The 10,985-nt window shown below is 36.0% G+C and overlaps 1 protein-coding gene across 3 annotated transcripts; it reads left to right on the top strand.

The window, feature by feature from the left end:
* Nucleotides 1-2,020: 2,020 nt before the first annotated feature.
* Nucleotides 2,021-10,538, top strand: LOC140841351 (uncharacterized). 3 transcript variants are annotated; one of them, XM_073208697.1, is made up of 20 exons: nt 2,021-2,173; nt 2,308-2,443; nt 3,224-3,327; nt 3,453-3,539; nt 3,705-3,780; nt 3,884-3,958; nt 4,067-4,120; nt 4,932-4,991; nt 5,117-5,233; nt 5,960-6,054; nt 6,167-6,372; nt 6,866-6,963; nt 7,323-7,426; nt 7,619-7,784; nt 8,081-8,203; nt 8,286-8,368; nt 8,548-8,686; nt 8,778-8,807; nt 8,958-9,028; nt 9,230-10,538. In XM_073208697.1, the coding sequence occupies exons 2-20, from the start codon at nt 2,405-2,407 to the stop codon at nt 10,044-10,046; spliced, it is 2,544 nt and encodes an 847-aa protein (XP_073064798.1). In that variant the 5' UTR covers nt 2,021-2,173; nt 2,308-2,404; the 3' UTR covers nt 10,047-10,538. The 3 variants fall into 3 exon arrangements, with proteins under 3 accessions (XP_073064798.1, XP_073064797.1, XP_073064796.1); XM_073208696.1 differs by having other exon boundaries at nt 2,033-2,208; XM_073208695.1 differs by having other exon boundaries at nt 2,033-2,443.
* Nucleotides 10,539-10,985: the final 447 nt, after the last annotated feature.

Genomic DNA, 10,985 nt, shown 5'->3' with positions numbered 1-10,985 from the left:
GCGGTTATCACATGCATGCGTATTAGTGAATATTTCGAGATTTGTTTTTTTTTTAAAAAATTCTAGTTGTATTTTAAACAGTAAACGTTTCAATGTCACAAACAAGAAAGCAAGCAAAAATATTAACTTTATTAATCATAGGCTTAATAAACATTACATTGAGTTTGAACAGACTATTATTTACATAAACTTTGCCAACAAAAATTCTAATTTTAGACAAAACAACCTTATCTGACTTAAAGATAATACAGAAACCATGATTTTTAAGAAGCGACCTAGACATCAAGTTCTTACGGATGTCTAGCACATAAAACACATTTTTTAGAATCAGTTTTTTCCAGATATCATTTTTAGAACAACTTTTCATTGACCCTTGATTTCAGAAGTAGATGAATTTTCCATTAATAACTTTTTCTCATTCTCAGATCCTCAATATTTGCAAACACCTCCTGGTCAGAGAAAACATGACGAGTGACACCAGTGTAGATCCACCTCTCCCTTGGGTTTGAACGCAACAGATTAACTTCAGAGATTACAACACATAGAATCATGTTTGAAACCTCCTGAGATATGTTCTCTACCACATTCACCTCTCGTTTTTTTCGGCTTCTTATACTCAGAGGCCTTGTGACCCGTGCCATCACAGTTATAGCATATTTTTCTTTGCAATGCCTCCTTTAGGTCCCAGATTCATCCTTCTGTTGGAACGAGAAAACTTTATTTTTTTTCGAGCTTAGGTCCTGCTCGACAACATTTGCCTTGCAACAACTGGAAAAAACAATTTTTTTTCCAGAACTCTTGTTGTCTTTCTCATGCGAAGTCGAACGATGAGTTTTTCAACATTCAATTCAATATGCTTGTGTTTCCAATAGTTTTTGAAATCCTTCCAATCTGGTGGCAGATTCTCAACAATAGCAGCTACGTAGAAAGATTCGCTCAAAGTCATCCCCTCAGTGTGAATCTCGTGAAGAATCACATGGATTTCTTGAACTTGGCTGATAACTGTCTTATAATCCATAATTTTAAAATACAGAGAGTTGCCTACAAGAAGCTTCTTGTCCCCAGACATCCTTGGATTTGTCCTTTCTATCAAGGAATTCTTATAGCTCTTTAGTCGTTTTGTGTTTGCAAAACACATTGTAGAGCGAATCAGCCAATCCATTCAGTACATAATTTTGACATAGGAAATCAAAATGATTCCACGCCTCCAGAGTAACAGATTCAACATCTCTCTCACCCTCTTTGAGTTTAAGAGCATTCTCAGTATATGAATCTGGCCAAGTTCAGCATCCTTAAGTAAAATAACATTTTACTGATGCCACTATTTTGAAGTCAATATCAGTGAACTTCTCTGGTTTTTCTCCGTGGCTGGCTGCCACAAAAATTGTAGCAACACATGCAGACCAATAACTACTATTTCTCAAGATGCAATAGGCATATCTGTAGCAACATTAGAACAAATCACTACATTGAAGAACATAATTAGCACCTTAACTATATCAATAGATTATGCAGAACTAAAAACAGTTTGCGCATAGCAAGAGCAGAAGAAAGAAGGTAGGAACGAGGGATGAGTTGATTTGTTAGGTATGTTTGAGAGTTTGGGTCAGAATCTATCAAATAGGTCGGTGGAAGGTCTCAAAAAAAAAATACATAGGAAAATGTGGCATAGCCTAGATATTTGATTTTTGCCTTGGTCTGTCCGAAATTCGATGTACCTAGGTCGGACTCGTAAGCTGTGCACATTTTTCTAATGCAAATTGGGCCCTTGATTTGCAAAATTTCACAAGTGCGCGAGAGTATATATTGATTAATCATTTTTACAATTTCATAAAGCATAACTCAATATAAGTTCATTTATACTACTTTTATTTTCCTATACGAGATAAATTTATAATTCTCCAATTTCCTTTCACACATAAAAATCAATTAACACACACAACCCAATTATAGATTACACACACATACACACACAATCCATCATTATATATGTTGTCTATAGTTTATATGTATTTCTATGTAGTTTTCCGTCTCCCATATTAATTTTCTCATAAATCCACAACCAGTTTTCTAGCTCCCACTCATTTTCAATTCCTTGATTGATGAATTAGAAAACCGAAAAAATAATATAATTAAAACGCAATAAAATTTCTCTGGCCGCGCTACGTCTCTGGTGCTTCCCTTCCGTTTCGATCTTCGAAAATTAGGGTTTTTTACTAGTCACCGCCGTTGTGCTCTAAATTTTCATCAGAATTTCAACCTCTCTCCAACTTACGCAGTATTTTGATTCAAGTTTAGTGTATGCAGATCTGTTGAGCTCATTTGCTGTGTTTGCGGTTTTCTCCTGTTGCTTTGGAGCTGATACGTACATGTGTATGAGTCTGTACTCTCGTGCGTAGACAACATGTTCTGGAAGCTCACTGCTCTTTCTGCCTCTTCTCCTGTGAGTCAACTGAGCGAAAATTAGGTTTTTGTTCGTTTCTGTTTTTAGCTCGGTTGTCGATTCTGTACTGTTATATCGTGGGGATATTGAGCTTTTCATGCTATAAAGTTTACTTTGTTGTTTAGGTTTGGTTGAAATTAAACTGGGATTCATTTAATTTGGTTTGAAGATGATCATCATGCTTTCATGTGTTATGGATTTACGTGTCTTTGTATATGTGTTGAGTATTGGCACTGGAGAAAGGATGAAATAGTGAATTTGTTACTTGTTTTACTAATTCTTCATTAGCAATTTTTAACACCTCGCTTTGTCAAAGAAACGCGTGAGGATTTGTTAGATATTCTCGATCTCCTATTCTTTTGCTCCATCATACTGCTATGGCATGAAAGAGTTAGTTAGTTGAGTTGGATTGTGAATTTTAAAGTACCTTGCAGCTTGTTAAATGTTAATTATTGTGTCAAGAATTATAAGGGCTTGGTGAAGATTAAATGACCTATTACATGCTTAATTGGACACGTGTCTGAGGTATTAGCCGCTCTGTTTTCTAATGGAGTCGCATTTCCTCTGTTTGTTGGGGTTTGAATTAAGACATTACCACTGACTATCTTCTGCTACACATGCTTTCCGGGCAATAAAGTAATTGAACTAGTCAGACACTTAGACTCCTGTTGGCCACGACTTCTTGAGAATTTGATCTAGACTTGAAGTTAATTATGATAAAAAAAAATGAAAGCCTGAGATGAATATAAACTGATCACCTGACCCATTCCATCTATTCAGATCGAGTCAGTGTTGGACAAGGAAAATTTTACATTGGAAGAGCTTTTGGATGAAGAAGAGATAATCCAAGAATGCAAAGCATCAAACAGCCGCCTAATAAATTTGTATACCATTTTCCATCAGTTGTTTCCATTCAGGACCATGTTACAAACAACTGATATTCCGGTTTGTTTCCTTGAACATTGTGAGTAATTAATTTCCCCTTTAACCTCTATGTTCTTTGGTTCAGTTTGAGAGATCGAGCGCGGGTCGAACAGTTGCTAAAATATATAGTAGAGGAGGCTGCTGAGAATGCAGACAACAGGCGTACCTTCAAGTATGTGAAATTAGAGCAAATGGATGTTGAAATTTGTGTTGTACTTTTCCTCTTTTATGAGAAACCCATTAGTCCAGTGGTATTTATTAGAAAATTGTAAAGTTGATGTGACAGAGCCCGTCATATTTGTTTATATTTGCTCAAAGCTTTGGTTTTGTAATGTAGGTTTCCTTTCATTGCCTGCGAAATTTTTACATGTGAAATTGATTCCATCTTGAAGACTTTGGTCGAGGAAGAGGAGGTGGATTATCTTAGTCAATAACTGAATTAAACACTCCCCATATGATATATTTTGTGCTCAATTTCAATCTGGAGGTTTAATGAAATTTTCTATCATGCTTCAGCTTATGAATTTACTATTCTCTTTCTTGGAACCAAACCGTCCTCACCCTGCATTATTGGCAGGGTATTTTAGTAAGGTACCAGATTGATTGCTCTGCACATGTGCAATAATTCTTACTAGGTGTTTAATAACTGTTGTAATTACAAAAGGAGGTCGTTTGATTAAATTTTTGGGCGTGTTCCAGGTGGTGGTATGCCTCATGGTACGGAAGACTATACCGCTGATGAATTTTGTAAAGGTGAAACTAAATAGAGCCTCGATACATTTTTATTGCATGGCGATTTTAGTATATATTGCTAACCTACCAAATTTGATGCTTCATCTTTCTTGGGTTGGGGATGATGTAGTGACAGTAATTAATTTTTTTTATTACGTGTTTAAGTTGAATTTTATGTTCAATGTTGTGTCCTGTGTCATAATTGCTAAAACCTTGTTGGAGTGCTATCTTTCTGGACTGGAGTCAACTCTTCTCTGCAGCGGTTTAAATTTGCTCAAACTTCAGCCTATGAATCTTGTTGTTATAATCTTGAATCATTCTTTCTGCTAAAACTTTTTTTGTAACTTGGTGCTTCAATTTGTTGGCACTGGCTATATTGATCAGTGAAAGCTTAATATGGGTTGGTATATTCTGTTGAACAAACTAATTTAAATGTATGTGTAGTTTATTTCTCTTGACTAGGGGCTATAGGCTTGTATCACATCAACATGGGTGTAATATATTTGGGATATTATGTTTCTTGACTATCACCTGTTTTTATACCTGTTATAAGTATGATTCAATTTATGCAGCCAAAAAGTTTTAATCATCTAAATGCTGAGAATTGAATTTTTTTTAGCTTTCTTTGATCAGGTGTCATATCCTTAAAAAGGTGATACTGCAAAAGTTTGTGATGAACATTCTTATCAGTTAATTTTACCTACTAACATTAAAATCATACTCATGCAGCTGATAACTTGTAACTTTTGTTGTCAAATTAATTTCTTTGATCTGGTTTAAAAACATTATGCAGCAGCAGTTCTGTATTGTGGCTGATGGCTATTTCTTGCAGGTTCACCAAGAAGTTTTTCAGCAGCTGGTTAATTTAATTGGTATCACATCCATCATGGAGGTATTCAATAGTCTTATCACTTATGGTTATACAAATATTTTGAATTGAATGGTTTGTTTCTCCAAATCCTTGTGTTAAAACTGTGTGGAGTACTGGTTGTTTTCTGATTAGCCTTTTATTTTCAGGTTCTGGTACGGCTTGTTGGTGCTGATGATCATCTCTACCCCAATTCTCTGGATGTGATGCAGTGGTTGGCTGATAGCAATTTACTAGAAATGATTGTGGATAAACTGAACGCTTCGGTAAGCTAAAAGAAGTGGCAATATATGTAGAATCTAGATAGGAAAACATTATTGTCGATTTAGTAATCTTACCAATTCATTTAGTTTTCTAGTTTCAATTTCTTATTCGAAGAAGATGGATTCATCGATGGTACAGTACTAAGCTTTATTTATTTTTTCACTTTAGAGTGTTTTATTTTGTTAACTTTGTACTTACTAGGTATATGATATTATTGGTTCCTTTTCAACTATCTGTCAACTGTGAAACCTAATGTTAGCAGTTTCCGACTTCACATATCTATCTGGCACATCCCGCTGTTAAATATTAGGTTCAATTTCGGTTATGTTGCTGATGTGATCATTAGTTTGATTAAGTGCACGGTGCCCGATATGGGCATGACTACTTGTAGATCATTCTTTGCTGGTCTCCAATGGTAGGTCCGCTCTGTAATTGCCTTAGAGAAATTGAGGGATCACTCTATTTATAAAGTACATTTTGGTACAAATTACCAGGTTGATACTCTGATAACTTGTGCCTGGCAATGTGAGAGTACTCGTATCATGTGTTCCAGTATCATGTGTTCCATCTGTGATAACTTAATTTGAAATTTATAAGTAGTATGATGAGGCACAATTTAGCATATAAAATTTTTACACAAAAATTATATATTTATGTGCTATGTGAGCTACAATTCTCTAATTGCTCATCTGCTATATCTGAAACTTAAGAGTTCTTTAATCCTCCAGAGTACTCCTGAAGTCCATGCTAATGCAGCAGAAACATTATGTGCTATAACCAGAAATGCACCATCGCCTTTGTCCATTAAACTATCCAGTCCAAGGTTTGTACGACTCAACTTTATGTTTCCTTCAATTTTGGGATCAAATTTTTATATTTGTGTCACTGTATGGAATAGTGTTAATTTACTTCTTTTTGTGTGTTTTTCTGTGAAGTTTTGTTGCAAGGATCTTTTCTCACGCACTTGAAGATTCTCCTTCAAAATCCGCCCTTGTCCACTCCCTATCTGTCTGTATATCTTTTTTGGACCCAAAGAGATCAATTCCATCTCCAGTAATGTACTTTTACAGAAATCAACAAGCATACGAGTCGCCGAAACATGTAAACCAAGATACTGTTGGTGCAATGCTTCCTAAACTTGGTGAGTTTATAATATCTTGACATACTCCTTACTAATTCTATCATGTTATGTAGTTGGTGGCTCGCTACCATCTTCTTTTATTTTGTTTTGCATACTTACGTTTGGCATGTTAAAACAACCGAAAAAGAGATTAGTGAATCAATAAGCTTTTGTTATGATTTTTGCTATGAATGCCATGGTCTTGGATTATTTTTTGGTGTACATGAATCAAGTGATGGAGTCAGTTTTTACGGATTCTTAATGTTTAGCTGATTTAATTTCGAATTATCCACATGATAAATACTTGATCAGCAGAAGCTTTGTGTTCTATCATATTGTTAGTTATTTTTAATACGGAGGAAGATACATATATCAAGAGAACTACGAATAAAATTTTCAACTCAACAAATGGTCAGATATCAGCTGATGCTTTGATTCTGTAGCTTGTGAATTCCTTTATGTTTGTAATTATCAACCAACATCTATTGTAAGAATCCAATTGTTTTGTGTAAAGGGGAGTTGCTGATCCTTTTGAATGTTTCATCTGATAAGAAGATTTTACCGACAACATATGGTGAATTGAGGCCTCCTTTAAGAAAATATCGTCTGAAGGTTAGTGGAAATGCTATTGTGATTTGTTTTCTCCAAACACCTTCAAAATGTTTTCATGTCTTTGAAATTGTTGGTTTCAAGTAGGAGTTAATTGAAATATCACTGCATAAAAACTAATTCATGGTAGAAATGTAGTGTGAACCAAAGGAGCTTTGTCTGACTGGCCAGACTGTATTAATTTTTCGGGAACATGTCGCAATTTGGCGCTCAATTTTTTGTTTTAGCTCAGTTCTCTTCCTACTAATAATGCCAGACACGTGCATGGACAAAGCTGTACACGTGCTAGTACAATGCCACTAATTTCATGCAAATATTTTATTTTTTCAGCCTACAATTTGTATCGTGGTTCTTGATTGTAGGTTGTTGAATTCCTAGCTGTGCTTCTGAAAACTGGAAATGAAGTGGCAGAGAAGGAGTTGGTCAGCTCAGGGGCAATTCAGAGGGTCCTTGATCTCTTTTTTGAGTAGGAATTCTGGTGTAAAGTACATCATACATTTTGACTAACACATACTATTGGTAGTCCGTGAGGAAGGACCGAAGGATATAATTTTTGTATTTGAGGAAGGACCGAAGGATATAATTTTGTATTTAGATGAACTTGGAAATAGAAGCTATGAATGCTAATATTGCCATCAATTTATTTTTTCTTGTGCAGGTACCCCTACAACAATGCCTTGCATCATCACGTGGAGAGCATTGTATATTGTTGCTTGGAAAGTAAAAATAGTGCCATTCTTGATCATCTTTTCTTGGAGTGCAATTTGGTTGGAAAAGTTCTTCAAACAGACAAACGTCCTATGCTTTCTGCTGATGTTAATCAGGTAATTGTTTAAGACATGCTTATCAAAGTTCTGAGTTCATGTATCTTGTGCCAATCTTCTCCACCTTTTGGGTGGAACACAGTTGCTTTGTGTTTTGAGGACCAGAAAGGTGATGCTGCAGTTTTGTGCTTAATGAAAAAACTTGTATGTTTCAAGCCTTTAATAATTCTACTGCTACTTTGATGTGGGTATTGCTGTAAATTATTATCCTGGTTGCGTCTGCTCTTCTCAGCTTGATAATAGTTCTGTCGTATATTCCAAATTGTTTCTGATTCAAATTTATCAACTGAATGCAGCAAACTTGGCCAGCTTCTGGAAGGCAGGCTCCTAGAGCGGGTTACTTTGGACATTTGACAAGGATATCAAATAAATTAACTCAGTTGGGAAACAATGACCCTCGCATCCAAAAGAATCTTCAGGTGGTTTCTACCTTGAAACTCTATCTTAAGTTAAAAAATGTTGTCGTGTCTTCACTCATCTAATCTGTTTTGTCCTTTTCAGGAGAACAGAGAGTGGATTGAGTGGCATTCCACTGTCTTACAAGAGCGTAATATGGTTGAGAATGTTTATCGATGGGCTTGTGGGTATGTCTCGTATCTTTCCCCTTCGCTAGCGCTTTCATGGTCACAATGATTAGAACTTTTATAAATTATATTTACTTTATTAGTATGCCTGTGAAGCAATATCTCTTTGCATACCCAAGTCTGTCCTAGTCTTCTAGTCTCTTGTTCTTGAAAATGTCTATTTCTTTCCATGTTTGTAGGCGGCCCACAGCATTGCAAGACAGGACTAGGGATAGTGATGAGGAAGATGTTCATGATAGGGATTATGATGTTGCTGCTCTGGCAAATAATTTAAGCCAAGCATTCAGATATACCATGTATGAAAATGATGATGCTCAGGTAAACATTTACTGGGCAAATGAGGATAAACTTGTTTAAAGCTTCTACCGACAACTTACAAAAATCTCTAATCTATTTTTCTTGGTTGCAGGGTCATGGAGCTCTAGAACATGACGATGAGGTAATGTTGAACCCAATTTACTTCGTTATTTTGGAGAATGAAATAGGCATTGCACGAAGCGATACCTAAGGAAAACTAGTTTTATCCTTCAGTCTTCCCTGTCAATTGCATTTCCTACCCTTGAAATTTCAAATTTTGATTAAAATGCAGGATGTCTACTTTGATGATGAATCGTCCGAAGTAGTGATTTCATCCCTGAGGTTGGGTGATGAGCAAGGGAGGTATGTTTATATTCTCTCATTAATTTAAGCTCCTCTTATGGATCTGAAGACTTCTGGTGATTATGCAAATGACGAGGAACAAAGAAAAATATAGGAAGATAAAAAAACAATAAAGCAACGTCTATTGTGGGTTGCCTTTTATTTTTATTTTTTGGAGGCCTAGTTCATTTTTGTTTGAAGTTTGTTTTTTCTTCACAACAGTTTGTTCACAAATTCCAACTGGTTTGCATTTCAAGACGAAACAGCTGGTGAAGATGCACCTATGGGTTCCGACATGATGGATGATATTAACCTGAACGGAACAGCAATTAATGGCAACAGCAGTAGCGATGATGAGGTAGTGGTTGGGGAGGACGAGGATTTGACCGAGAGCAAGGTTTCTGCAAATGATTCATCCAGTTCCGAAGCAAATGTTTTCAATGGATTCAATGCAATAAATTCTACCGATGGAGATAACTTGGTTTCCCAAAGCAAAAAAATTGACTCCCACAGCAACTTGGGTATCTTTCAATTCGAAGCACCAAACAATGACAATACATTTGGAGATAGGCCGTCACTTGAAAGGGTAGCTTTGGGCGAATCATCTGCTGCTTTTGAAGTTGGTGGACCTATTGTGAATCCATTTGATGATCAAAGCGACATGAACGCCAATCTTGCAGTGAAAGTTGGCACCTCACCCGTCAGTCCCACTAAAAGTGGCGACTCTGTACCTAATGGGTCATCCAGTTCTGCATCTTCTAGTGATAGCTCAACTAAATCTGATTCCAGTCAGAAACGTTCTGTGCCCTCTTTATTTGAAGAGGATGTCGAATTTGTGGGAGTTGAACCAGAGGGTACAGAAAAGGCAATGGAACAGGCTCTCAAAGAAGGGATTGTAGGGGAAGCTGGGCCTTTGAAATGGAATCTCTCTCCAAAGAAATCGGATAACGAAAATTCGGAAGATGGTGGCACAGTGCTGAATGAATTCAATGATGCTAACTATTGGAGAGTCGAGCAGGAGCTCTTAGTGTTAGAGTAGATAAAATATATCTCTCACTTGCTTTCATCATCAAACTGAAGTTTGCATCGATCCACTGTCTATGGGTGTACAGTATATTTTTGTTCCGACTGGGGTTGATCTAATCGAACGGATCATAGGCTTACATAATCTGTTGTCATGCATATTTTTGCCAGGGATTCTTTTCCGTTTTGTCGTAAGCTTTTGTGGGTTCATCCAATCCGATCTCAATGGATAGTTCATTACTATTTTATCTTTCCCGCTCAAGAGAGCTAAACCCAGTTGTGTACCATTAGAACTTCCGGTTCCAACCCGTGCATTTGTTCTGGACTGCCACTGCCATTACCGCACTTAATTATTTCTTATTTTCTGATTAATTATCTTCCCTTGATATGTATTCAGTACTATTCCTCGTTGGTTTAAGACCTAATAATGCGTCCATGGTGGTGGTTTATTTGAACAATGTAACACTATTTTGCTGTAATAATTAGACGCTAGTTATGTTTTTTATATGTTTTTTATATTTATGTAAGTGCAACTGTTGGATAATTGTGCGATGTTTAAAGTTGACTGATTCATCACGTTGATAATTTTTAAAAGACATAATGGGGGTTAGTAATGATACGTGTGGACTTATACGTTGGGTGAAATATAATATTTTGACTTAATATTTACGTTTTTTTTTTCAAATTTAAATGCTAGATAATTGTATAACGATTTTCCTCGGAAGGTGTAATGTCTGAAGTGAATATCACAATTTGTTGAGGTAGTAATGTGAGATTACTAATTAATTAATTAATTTTAAAGAGGGAAATATGAAATATGTTGGTCAGATGAAGTCCAAATGATTTGATATTTGGATATAACGTAGAACACTCAAAGATATAGATATTTCATGTTTTGAGTTTTGACAGATTTGATCGTTTGAATGGTCCAAAAGGACATATCGGTGTTAAAATG

The sequence above is a fragment of the Primulina eburnea genome, chromosome 9, assembly GCF_022965805.1.
Source record: "Primulina eburnea isolate SZY01 chromosome 9, ASM2296580v1, whole genome shotgun sequence".
Lineage (NCBI taxonomy): Eukaryota > Viridiplantae > Streptophyta > Magnoliopsida > Lamiales > Gesneriaceae > Primulina > Primulina eburnea.
Note: the sequence above shows the minus strand (reverse complement) of the source record. Positions and strands in the feature narration are given on the sequence as shown.

What these genes read in the sequence shown, in the direction of transcription:
- LOC140841351 (XM_073208697.1), top strand. Translation starts at nt 2,405, where the DNA reads ATGTTCTGGAAGCTCACTGCTCTTTCTGCCTCTTCTCCT. An exon ending in CGCTGATGAATTTTGTAAAG is followed by an intron (nt 4,121 to 4,931) that starts GTGAAACTAAAT and finishes TATTTCTTGCAG; the next exon opens with GTTCACCAAGAAGTTTTTCA. An exon ending in ATTAAACTATCCAGTCCAAG is followed by an intron (nt 6,055 to 6,166) that starts GTTTGTACGACT and finishes TTTTCTGTGAAG; the next exon opens with TTTTGTTGCAAGGATCTTTT.